Genomic DNA, 12,461 nt, shown 5'->3' on the forward strand with positions numbered 1-12,461 from the left:
CATGGTCAGACATATGGGAGAGAACAGCTCATACTCCTGAGTCTGAAGCATCCACCCCTAAAATAAAATGTTTGGTGGGATGTGGTTGGATGAGAACAGGTGCACTGGTGAAAAGGTTCTTTAACTGGGTGAACGCAGCATCTGCTTCTGGGGTCAGGCTGTAGGGGGTCTGGTAGAGGTTAGGGGCTGTTAAAAGCTGAGCTGTCTGGCTGTAATTGCAAATAAATCATCGATAGAAGTTAGCAAACCCGAGAAACCTTTGAAGCTGCTTTCCGGTTTCAGGAGTGGGCCAATCCAAAACTGCCTTGATCTTTTCTTCTGTGGGTCCTACCTGTCCGTCCCTAAGAATGAAGCCCATAAAAGTGACTGAATGTTGGTGAAACTCATATTTTTCAGCTTTCATGAAAAATTTATTTTCCAGGAGGTGCTGAAGAACTTCAGCGTCTCCTAAAAAACAGCCGCCTACCAGCCCTTAAGAACCTCACGTGGTTCTTATGCTCCGGTAGGTACTTAGAAAAAATCAAAATGTCATCAATATAGACAAACACAAACACATTAAGGAAATCTCTAAGCATGTCATTTACAAGGTGGAAACAAGCTGGGGCATTAGTTAAACCAAAAAGGCATAACCAAGTATTCGAAGTGGCCTAGTGGTGTCTTGAAGGCTGTCTTCCACTCATCCCCTTCTTTTATGCAAAGTAAGTGGTAAGCGTTTCTTGAGTCAAGCTTAGTGAACACTGTGGCCCCTTAGATAAGCTTAAATGCAGAGAACAAGAGTGGCAAAGGGTACTTGTTTTTAACAGTTATTTGTTTCAAACCTCTATAAAGAGCCATCCTTCTTTCCAACAAAAAAGAAACCTGCCCCTAGACAGGAAGCGGAGGGTCGAATAATGCTTGCCGCTTAAGACTCCTGTCTGTATCTTTCCATGGTCTTTCTTTCAGGTTTGGAGATGTTGTAAAGTTGACTACTGGGTAGTGGAGCTCTGGGTAACAGGTCTATGGCGCAATCATATGGTCTGTGGGGAGGCAGAGACAAAGCTTTAGTTTTACTTAATATCTGAGCCAAATCATTATAATCGGCGGGTACTAAGGAGAGATCAGGTGGGTCAGCCTCATGGCTTTCTGCCGGTTGAGAGCCTGGCGGAACAGCAGAGCGGAGACAAGATGAGTGTCAGGTTACTGACCAAGAGTCAATGTGTCTGTTAGATCAATTGATTCTGCGGTTCTGTAATTGTAACCACTCAAACCCAAGGATCAATGGGGAACTAGCAGTAGGGAAAAGCTTTCCGGTGGGGGATCAGACCAAACTGTTATTGCCAATGGGAGGGGATCCAAATGCACATCCTTAGCAGATCAACTGATGTTCTGTTTCATCTGAGCGTTATGAAATGTATTAAAAAGACCTAGCGCTTTGACTTTAATCACTAGCCTTTTATCTCTTTGAAAGCTTGTAGGTACAACCAGTACCCTATTAACAACCAGACTCCTGCTGTCACGTCATGGTTGTAGTTAAGAGGACCCAAATGCAGAGGCAGAGAGGCTGAGGTGAATTCTTGTAGTTGTAATGAAAATAGTTAACAAAGGCACAAATCCAAAAATCCATCTAAAAATGTAAAGCAAACCAGAACCAAGGGGACATCAGGGGACACCAAACACGAGGAGCCAGGGAGAGACAAGGTATGAAGACAAGCCAGCAACGACAAGGAGCCAACAAGAAGTGACTCCAGAGGGAGAGTATATGTAGCTGACTGAGACAATGGCTGGGCTAACGAGCTGACAAGGAGCAGGTGTAAGGAGATAACGAGGGAGCCAAGGGGAAAGGAATACACACAAGAGGGCAACAGAGGAAAACAACAGAAAAACCGGAAAACTAACATAAATCTAAAAACTACACAAAATAAGAATTAAACCAGTAAAACTAGGAAACATGGAGCAAAGTAAAGCACAACAGAACCAAAACCATGACACCTTCTTGTGTGACAATTGATTAGACTCTCCCATGAAACATAAGGGAGGTATGTCATGCAAAATTCTGCTGAAAGGGTTTGAATAAATGGCATGTCAGCCCTTGGGAGATTTATAAGCGTCTTCCCAATACTAAATCAAAGGGGCTTTATAGTCTATTCCTAACAGATTTATGGTTCAGATAAATTATTCCTGGTAACTGAATGATTTAATATTTTTCCTAAGGCAAGAACTGTTTATTTCTATGGCACCGTTCTGTGACGTGACAATTCAAGGTTCTCTACATGAGAAGAAAAAGAAAGGAAATTGCATTTTTATAAAAAAAAATATCTAAATAAAATAACCATAAACAGTTAAAAACAGATGTTTGCATTTAAAAAAGAGTAATTGATGAAAAAATTATTAAGGAAAGTTGGACCAAAAACATAACTCATTATTTTCAGATATTACAATAAAAGGTCACTCTAAACAAATACATTTCCAATCTTGATTTAAAGAAATTTAGGATTTAAGAGATTTTACACCTTTATTCTATTCACCCTGATGGCTAGCTGAAAAGTAACTAAAGCTGTTCATTTGAATTACTTTGTAAAGCTTATTGCAACACTTTTGCATGATAGTTTTTGTCATCAGAGGCTCCAAAGCAAGTGACTGCACAGTTACTGAACTCAGAGCACAGTTTGTTTTCTATGTGAAAGGTAATTTACTGCACTGGATAACAATTCACAACTTAAATTTTGTTATTCTTGTTGTTTTTCGGTTCCCTTGTTGATTTTTAAATGAATGTTTAAATGAAGTTTTAATGGTTATTTTAATATACAAAGAAATTGTGAAGAGATTGTTGTACCGTAATTAATTAGTCAATAATTGGGACAATTAGACAGCAGTTTTAAGGTTGGTGATTAATGTGTGCATCTCAACAGAATGCACGCATGTTCAGGCCAATAGTTCACACTTTAATCCTTATGAAACTGAGACTGCAGCTTAATATGTACCCATCAGTTTTCTGAATAGATCCTGGAAGAGAACTTGAAACAGAGGCAAAAATAAAGCAGAAGAAAATAATCCATTATAAGTACAATAGAAGTTATTATATATTATAAAATTGAATAGTACAGGGGCTGCTCAGGTAAGCAGTGGGTAGCACTGCTGCCTTTCAGCTAGAAAGTTCTGGGTTTGATTCCTGGCCCAGGGTCTTTCTGCATGGAGTTTGCATGTTCTCTCTGAGCATGTGGTGGTTCTCTCCAGCCACCTCCCACAGTCCAAAAACAGGACTGTTCATTGGCTTCTCTAAATTCTCTTTGGCAGTAAGTTGGTGTGCATGAATCGCTGTTTGTCTCTGTGTTGCCCTGCAATAGGCTGGTGACATGTCAAAGGTGTACCCTGCCTCTTGCCCACTGACAGCTGGAGATAGGCACCAGCAACCCTCATGATGGATGGTTGGATGAATAAAGCAGGAGATAAACATGCAGTTTTGAAAATTTTAAGATATATTTGATTTACTTTTATTGTCAAATGGTGTTTCTAAAGAACATATGATAAAACAGCATGGAAATATAGGAAATAGTTAGGAAATAGTCTTAGTTGTCTGCACAGACAAGAAGTAGAGAGCACATTCAGATTAAAGAACGCAAAAAGCCAAAGCTGCAACACGTTATTCTTAAAGTTGTAATTGAAGATGGAATTGGGAGAGGATACTATTTCAGTTTTGGAATGTATTTTCATGCCATCTCATTGTATAATCGCTGGCTCGTGGACTGAAATGTAAAAGTGGAAATTTCCTTTACTTGAAGTCATGCAAACACATGCAGTAGTGGAGCAAGGATAATACCTGCAGCTGGATGTTTGCTATGAAAGAAATGAATAAGCCTGTAGACCCTAACTCTCACTTATCTGCGATTCAGTGGCGTAGTGGACTGCCTATTTTTGAGAAAAACAAAGTGGAAATGATTACCAGTAAACACCTGCATGAGATGGATCCTCACTGCCTGTGACATACTATAAGTTGCCAACAATATCTTGTGTTTTTCCTAATTTCTTAAGGATTAGAAACACTTGAACCCCTAGAGATAATTGGCACCTGTAAGCTGATGATAAGTATTCTGTCAAACATGATAGATGTGCTTGTGCTTCTAAAATAAGGGGTGTGTTACATAAAAATAAAAAACTGTGAGAGTTTTATAACCAATCAAACCATAATAAAACAACACTATAAAAATTGGGCCCGCATCTTGATTGCTGGGATTGATTTTTTTAAACATGGTGGCTGCTAGTGATTATATACACATATATTTTTTTGTTAATACAGGCTACCTACTTTACTGCCACATTCCCCTTCGTCTTGCTGGTGGTACTGTTTTTTAGAGGTATGACCCTTCCTGGAGCATTTCATGGTGTCAAATACTACCTGTACCCTGATCCCTCTCGGCTAGCTGACCCACAGGTATGATTACACAAACATTATCTAACATTTGGAAAATAAGTATAAACATTATAGTTTTTTAAAAGTCTTTTTAGGTTATTTTTTTAATCTTTTTAATTTAATTTCTATATGATCGAGAGATTCGTGTAAAAAGTCCATATGCACAAATAAGATAAAGCTAAACAGCCATAGCAGTGTTTTCTTTTTTACATAACTTTACATTGAACCATTATTTAAATATACTCGCCTCTGTAAAAATGATACATTTCTGAAAATAATTTATTTTCTCTAGGTCTGGATGGACGCTGGAACACAGATATTTTATTCCTATGCCATTTGCCTGGGGTACATGACCACATTTGGAAGTTACAACAAGTACAACAACAACTGTTACAGGTGACAAACAGATAAAAACGTGCCTTTACGAAAGCAAATACTTTTTGTTTAAAAATCACACTTTGCAAATTTAAAGTAATCTTAATTTAACAGCAAAATCATGCAAAGTCTGCCCATTTAATGTTTCTTCTGTGATTTATTTTTTCCTAGCAATTCTAAATATATATATAGTATGTACAGGGGAGTCTTGTAGGAGAGCATTAGGGAGGTCAGGCACTAAAGATGGTTAAGATACCATAGCTGCGATTCTAATCTCTAATTCATCCCAAAGGTTTTGTCATGAGTTCCAGCTAAGGACTGGGAGATCAGTTAAGGTCCTAAACACCTAAGATGCTCATTAAGGTCCCAATAGACCTTGTTTTCTGCAGAGATACACAGTCACATTTGAAATGAGAACTGGCCCTTCTAATCCTCTCCGACAGATTGAGGAGCATTAAACTGACGAAATGTTCAGTTTTCTGCAGCATTAAGATTTTTTTTTTTTTACTTGAATAAGGGCTCAGCCCATCTCTTGACAAGAAGCCAAAGCACTATGAGCCAAAAAGCAACAAATTATATACTACAAAAAGAGCAGTTAAACCAAGTCTACAGACAGGTATGAGTAATCATTCAAAAGAACCAATGAGTCACCACTGCTATAAAGTCTAGTGGCAGTGCACTGTGTGGATTTGGTTATGAAAAACTAGGATGTAGCTTTTCCTCCATGAAAACACAAAGCCAGGAATTCTCTCTGAAGTATTATTGAGCTATTGGGAAGTTTGGAAGTCTGTAACCACTGATTTTGCAGAAAGAACCTCTGTATGCTCTGTGCCTTCTGTGACCCTGATCCGGTAATTCCTCCAGCCGATTCCTTCATGGCTGAGTTGCTGTCCTTCACAGTGGCTCTAATTATGTCAAAATATTTAATTTGAAACCTTTTTTCACAATGTTTGTTCTGGCAAGAGGCTGAAATGTTGGCACTTTTGGCTATGAAAGCTTTGCTAACATCTGAATTCAGCTTTTCAGGTAAAAATAACTAAAAGCAATAATAATATTGCCTAAATTTTGCATAAAGATGCTTTCAATAATTAAAACCAAAACATAAATATATTTTTTATTTTGCATTTTCAGCACCACAACTATGTATTTTTTCATTATTTGCAGAGACTCCTTCTATCTTTGCTTGCTGAACAGTGGGACCAGCATAATGTCTGGATTTGCCATTTTCTCCGTTCTGGGCTACATGTCAGTAAAGCAGGGAGTTGACATTTCTGCTGTTGCTGAGTCAGGTATGCTTTAGACCAGCTGGAATCTTTATAACTGCCCCTTCTTTTCTCCTGAATGAACGTTTTATGTTTCATTACAGTTCGATTGACTAAAGAGCTGTTAGATGTTTTGAGGGGATTTGTTACTGCTTCTGGTTAAGCACATTGGAAATGTTCTGAGTGAAGTGCTTTTGTCATTTTTAATAACAAGCATTTTATGTAACAGGTTTTCAAGGGATTTACTTTGTCCTCTCACTTTGCAGGTCCTGGACTTGTCTTCATTGTCTACCCACAAGCCGTAACTCTGCTGCCTTGGCCTCAGGTCTGGTCTGTGTGTTTCTTCTTCATGATCATTTTACTGGGAATCGATGGGCAGGTAAGCATAATTCTTTATTTTATGATCACAATTTCACATTGCTGTTTCTTTACCAGCCTCCAACAATGTTGCTTTCAGTTTGCAGGACTTGAAAGCAACATGACCTCTTTGACTGATCTTTATCCTTCCTACCTCCGAAGGGGATACCACAGAGAGCTTCTTCTGATGCTGCTCTGTGTTATTAGTGCTCTGTTGGGCTTATTTATGGTCACAGAGGTGAGTTGTGGGACATCATTTTAAAGTTGTAAAAAAATACATTATTTTATAGTTAATATATAAGTTCATAGGAGCAGCAGCTACACAGATATAGCAAATAACTGTTGCCTGAGGATGTAGGTGGTCATAAACCCTTAAATGAGTGAAAAAACCTGCAGCAAATTTGGTGGAAGATGCTATTTAGGATCTCAGCTTCTGAAGAGCAGTGATTAATAAAAAATAGAACTCTGGGGGGTCAGGCATACAATTTAAGGAAAAATAAGAAGCCCTATTACTGGGCCAAGGTTCTTTCTGGAAATATCACATCACAAGCCAAACTGACCATCTCCTCCGCCAAGAAGGTTTTAGTCATAATATAAGTATCAAACACATCCCTAACAAGAAAACTATAAAGCTAAAAACTATTCTTGACAAATTCAGCATTCTTGACCAAAGTCTATGACAAGCCCATATGAGCGTCATCATAGATGCCACGTAGTATTGTTGTTTATAATACGATTTTGTGTTTATTGTTGTCACTGAACATACTTTTTTCTTTGTATGTCTAATAGTATTTGATACAAAAAAAAAAGAAAGCACTTTTCCGCACAACAGTAAAGAAATCCTGGACAAGCAAGCTTCCAGGGTCATTAAAACAATAAATCCCTTCAGTGGAATATCCACATGCCTGTGGTTAGTGAAAAAGAAAATCTAAATGAAATTGCAATCACAATATTAGTTTAAAAAAAAAATTGCTGTTTTGATTTTTGGCTATGTAATTCATCCCAAGTAGACTACTGATACAAGGCTGACACATTATTAGCAATTTTGAGTAACAAATAAATGACCAATTTGTTTGAATTGGAATCATTGCTCAAAGTAATATCTTTAATCTGCAACATTGATGCAAGACGATAATACAACAATCCCATAATTGAAATGATTGTTTGCAATTTTACAAAACAAAACTGTCATGGTTTTGGTTCTGTTATGCTTTACTTTGCCCCATGTTTCCTAGTTTTATTTGTTTAATTCCTATTTTGTTGTAGTTTTCTAGATTTATGTTAGTTCTCTGGTTTTTCTGTTGTTTTCCTCTGTTGCCCTCTTGTGTGTTCCTTTCCCCTTGGCTCCCTCGTTGTCTCCAGTCACACCTGCTCCTTATCCGCTCGTTAGCCCTGCCTTGTCTCAGTCAGCTATTTATACTCTCCCTCTGCTGTCACTCTTTGATGACTTCTCATGTTGTTGTCTTCCTACCTCGTCTCTCCCTGGCTCCTCATGTTTGGTTTCCCGTGATGTCTCCATGGTTCTGGTTTGCTTTACATTTTTAGTTGGATTTTTGGATTCCTGCCTTTGTTAAACTGTTTCATCTGATTAAATCTACAAGAACTCACCTTTGTCTCCCTGGCTCTCAATTTGGGTCCACAAACACCAACCAACATGTGACAAAAAAAAGCCAATTTCTTTGAATACATTTACATTTTAAACTATTGAAATATTTTTTTGTACCAAAACCATCATTCAGTTTTTAATATTTTATCTTGTTCCCAAAAATGACTCTGAAATCAATTTGCTAAAACTCTCGAAGTTATGTGAGGTCCCGGATCGATTGATGATGCTAAAAAGGGGCTTAGTCACACATGCATCAGGGCAGCTCTGAGAAGACATTGGCTACAGCAGATAAGGTAAACCCCTGCTGAGGTAGGAATGAAGCTTACTCTGAAACACCTACAGTCAAACAGACCGGTTTGCTCAGACATCCTTTGGAGCGGCTTTATTCATGTGGCAGGTCATAAACATAAAACATCTTGTAAAAACATAAAGATGGTTATCATAAAGATTAACATGATTTTGAAACTGAGATATTTAATTTAATTTTGTTAAAATCATTTGAAGCACTAACTTTTCTTATTTCATGTCGATAAATATAATTGCAGCATGGTTTGATTTCAGCTGCAACTGTTATAACGGATGATGTCTTCTTACACAAACAGGATAATTGCTGTTATTTTGATAAATGTGTGTTGCGTCTACGTTTTAGGCAGGAGCATACATTCTGCAGATCTTTGATCACTATGTGTGCAGTGGCCCCACCCTCCTTCTGATGGCAATCTTCCAGTCAGTGATCATTGGATGGATTTATGGTAAGACTGTTGTTGATTTATAGATGTTTTAGTAAAATAATAACCTTGTAAAGAGAGGTTATAAGATGATAAACCTTGAAAAAGCAGCTTAACTTTAAGTGATGGTGAATGATGATCTCTGTCCCAGTTTGTAGAGCAGCCTGGTTTTGGCCATGAGCAAAGCACTTAAACTGTCAAGGAAAAATATGTTTACACTTGTTTTCATTTCGACTTACTGGCTTTGTCAGTCCTGATGAGATATCTTTGGAGACATGTACAACTGCCTTCTGTCTTTGTTTAGCTCTGTTTTCAACCTGCCAACAAGACTTTTATAAATCAAAATTCATCTGGCTACATTTTGCAAACCAGCAACTTACTGTGCTACGCCAACCTGTGATTGCACAAAAAATAACAACAACGACAACCAACTTCCTCTGCAGGTCAAAGTAGAATCTCTGTACAGTTGCTTCTGTACTAAGGAAAATTATTTCTCGTGCAATACCTTATCTACCTAATTTCATGGGAGGTATGGTGCATTGAAATTTATGTAGATTGTGTAGGTTGTTTTTCGACAGTTGAACAACAACCCCTAAACATACAAACGCAGCTATAATAGAATAGTCTCTTCAGAAATATATTAATTTCATATATTTTACATAATATATATTAATTTATCTATCTGCATTTAACCCATCCCCTTGGGGAGCAGTGGGCTGCCATCATGTGGTGCCCGGGAAGCATTGTGGGGTTAAGGGTCTTTGCTAAAACCAAAAAAAACAATTTAAACCAGCAAACAATCAGCTGTTAGTGGCAGTGGGTACAGGTGATTGACCTGCATCAACTAATGTCAAACGACTCCACAAGCGACCCGGGTTTAAATCGCCTTTAAACGGCTCACTCCAATTGGCATACAGTGGAACATTAATATAGACGACACCATTTAGCGCAACGTATGAACATCAACACACCACAACAGTTGCATCTGATCTAAGCCAGAACAACTGTGCTCACATTCCACAAACATTACGCAGCACTGGTAAGAGAGATTTAACAGATAAAAGAGCAAAACAATAAGGCACACTTAGTATTCCCTGGCTCCCTTTAATGTTGATCTACATTGTTTACTTTCCTAATTTTTGTTGAACTGGTGAAAACATCAAAGCTAACACAACATAATGGCGTTACCAGACACGCAGCGGCGGGGCGACAGAGGCCAACAGATGCCACTTGCCAGACCCAACTTTTTTGCCAATGGGAAGGGAGCCAAAGCAGATTGTTGGGTCAACCCGAGGATCAAAATCCCGGGTTGACATGCTAATTTGAGTGAGGCTTCAAAATTCACAGACACTGTCATCCGGTCTGACTAAGCTTGAGTTAAGTAGCAAATAAGTATATGTGAAGACTTCTCCCGATAATGTACACCCCTACCTCAAATGTCTGGATGCAGGATTATTTCAATAAAGGTGTGCAAATTCTTTATCATGTTTTTCTAAAAGCATTTTCAGAAAAATTAAGGCTGTTTTGTGTTTCAACTAAGACACTGCTTCAAAATGTGACCTTAATACAGGTTTACATTGTAACTTTGAATTTTTTTTTTTTTGTAAAATAAAAAAGCAGCTTTTTATAAGCATTCTCTCACTGATACTGAGATTTTTTTTATATATATATATATACTAAACAAGCAATGAGCTATATGATGCCAACTAACTGAGGAGCTGTAATGTGGCCTGGTATTCAGCATGCCTGTGAAATTAAAAGGACAATGATGCAGCAGAGCCACTGATTCATGAATAGCGGTGCTAAAGAAAAGAACTCACTTAAAGAATAAGTGTTTCTGTAATGTGCATTATCTCTACACTGACTGACAGCTGCTGCATTTATCAACACGTGGTCTTTACTTTCTCAGAGTTGTACTGAATAGCACAGTCATTATGTTATTCAAAAATACATGTATTTTTGTTTTGCTTTGTTTTGGGTTTTTTTCCATACAGAAATAGTGGGATTGAGAAGTTCCGTTTTTTTTTCCTGGTATAGTGTGGCCCCTTTTTAATTAGATTGCAAAGTAGATCTTATTTTTGTTCAAATATTTCAGAAGCACTATTTTTCAGCTTCATACCTTTTTTTAAAGCCAGTTGATGGCTGTGCAAAACTTGCAAAAATATAAAGTTCTAAAATATCTCATGTCGTGGGAAAAAAGTATTCAACTATTCATCCTAGTGAAATAAAAGGAGATCAATGGATTTCACTCAGTCGTTACATTTATTCATATCTTTGCAAAGAGAGAACAGTTCATCATACAGCCCTTATGGCACAGCGTTCAGCCCTGTTCTCCCTGAGCAGCGTGTGTTCCCCCTTACTTACAACAATAGAAAAGTAGTCAGAGTCAAAACAAATTACAGACACTTTGGTTAAACAGTAACATGTTATGAATAAACCTTAAGGAAGAATCTGGCTTGTTATGGGAAGAAGCTATGTCTGGTCTACAAACACCATCCTGCAGAGAATCGTGTGACCTTGAAAGTGAAACGGATTGAGTGAAAACTTTTATAGTGAGTAAATAGCATAAAATATAAAGAGAAAGCTAAATGTTCCAACAACACTCATTTGCTTTATTATTCTTTAATTATGAACAAAAAACATAATCACATCTGTATATTGTTAATGCAACACACATTTCCTACCCTACACACCAAAATTGTGCATATTAGTTGTACTGTATTAGTATTCAATGTTTTCAGATTTGTAGTCCTTTTAATTTATTAATTAACTTTATTAATTAATAAGAAATATGTTATATGTCATAATTGAACCTCCAGTTGTAGCTGAAATTCTGTTAATAGGAAAATTAAATCATAGACTATAAAATTAACTGCTTTCTTATTTTGACTAGCAACGAGTTACTTTGATTGTGCCATAGTTGAGTCAGGAACTCGCCCCCTGTGTTGACACCATCAATTGCTACTATCATCACTACAGGATAGCTGTTAGGTAGGGTGCATTCACTGAAACAAAAACAATCCTGTTTTTCAGTTTCTGATTCGGCTAATCACCAGTCAGGGCTGGTTAAGCTAAATATTGTTCAATCTAAGTCCCCAGTCAATTTCTTGGTGGTTTTTTTTGGGTACCCAGAAGCAACAAATCTAAGCCCCACAAAATGGATGACAAAACTTAATGGAAAATAGAAAATGATGTTGCCCAATTTTCATACCTCTACTTTCAGATATCAACCTTAAATGAATCAAGAACATGTAATTGATAAGTTTTAAGACTTTATTTGCACATATCCTGCTTTGTTTCTCTATATATGTGCAGATTACATTATGCATGATCAGTTTATACAATCGGTTTCTGACCCTTGAAGTTTACGCTTAGTAGTAAAACAGATTCCAACATAAGAAATATTTTTTTTTGTAGATGAACCTCTGTCAGATGTTTAGCAGTTTTTGTACACAATTTTATTTAAGTAAATTAAGTATATCTGTTGTTGTAGGTGCTGCACGCTTCAGTGACAATATCGAGGACATGATTGGTTACAAACCTCTGCCACTGTTCAAATACTGCTGGCTCTACATCACCCCTCTTATTTGCAGTGTAAGAGTCCAAATTAGTTTATAATATTTTTATGAATAATCTTATAGTTTGATTCCAAATATTTGTTTTTTCTTTCCCTTCTCTTTAGGCCACTCTTGTATTTTTACTTGTGAGATACACTCCAATGAGGTTCAACAAAACATATGTGTATC

At 37.3% G+C, this 12,461-nt stretch overlaps 1 protein-coding gene across 1 annotated transcript in view; it reads left to right on the forward strand.

Moving 5' to 3' along the window:
• The window catches only part of LOC107100095 (sodium- and chloride-dependent GABA transporter 2-like), a 44,062-nt gene that overhangs the window by 28,525 nt on the left and 3,076 nt on the right, over window positions 1-12,461 (forward strand). Inside the window, exons 6-13 of the mRNA XM_015398461.1 lie at window positions 4,274-4,408; window positions 4,680-4,783; window positions 5,927-6,051; window positions 6,291-6,403; window positions 6,482-6,619; window positions 8,637-8,739; window positions 12,209-12,309; window positions 12,398-12,454. Coding sequence (XP_015253947.1) covers window positions 4,274-4,408; window positions 4,680-4,783; window positions 5,927-6,051; window positions 6,291-6,403; window positions 6,482-6,619; window positions 8,637-8,739; window positions 12,209-12,309; window positions 12,398-12,454 — 876 coding nt within the window. The remainder of the gene's footprint in view (window positions 1-4,273; window positions 4,409-4,679; window positions 4,784-5,926; window positions 6,052-6,290; window positions 6,404-6,481; window positions 6,620-8,636; window positions 8,740-12,208; window positions 12,310-12,397; window positions 12,455-12,461) is intronic.

Source organism: Cyprinodon variegatus, unplaced genomic scaffold (assembly GCF_000732505.1).
Source record: "Cyprinodon variegatus isolate N-32 unplaced genomic scaffold, C_variegatus-1.0 Scaffold936, whole genome shotgun sequence".
NCBI lineage: Eukaryota > Metazoa > Chordata > Actinopteri > Cyprinodontiformes > Cyprinodontidae > Cyprinodon > Cyprinodon variegatus.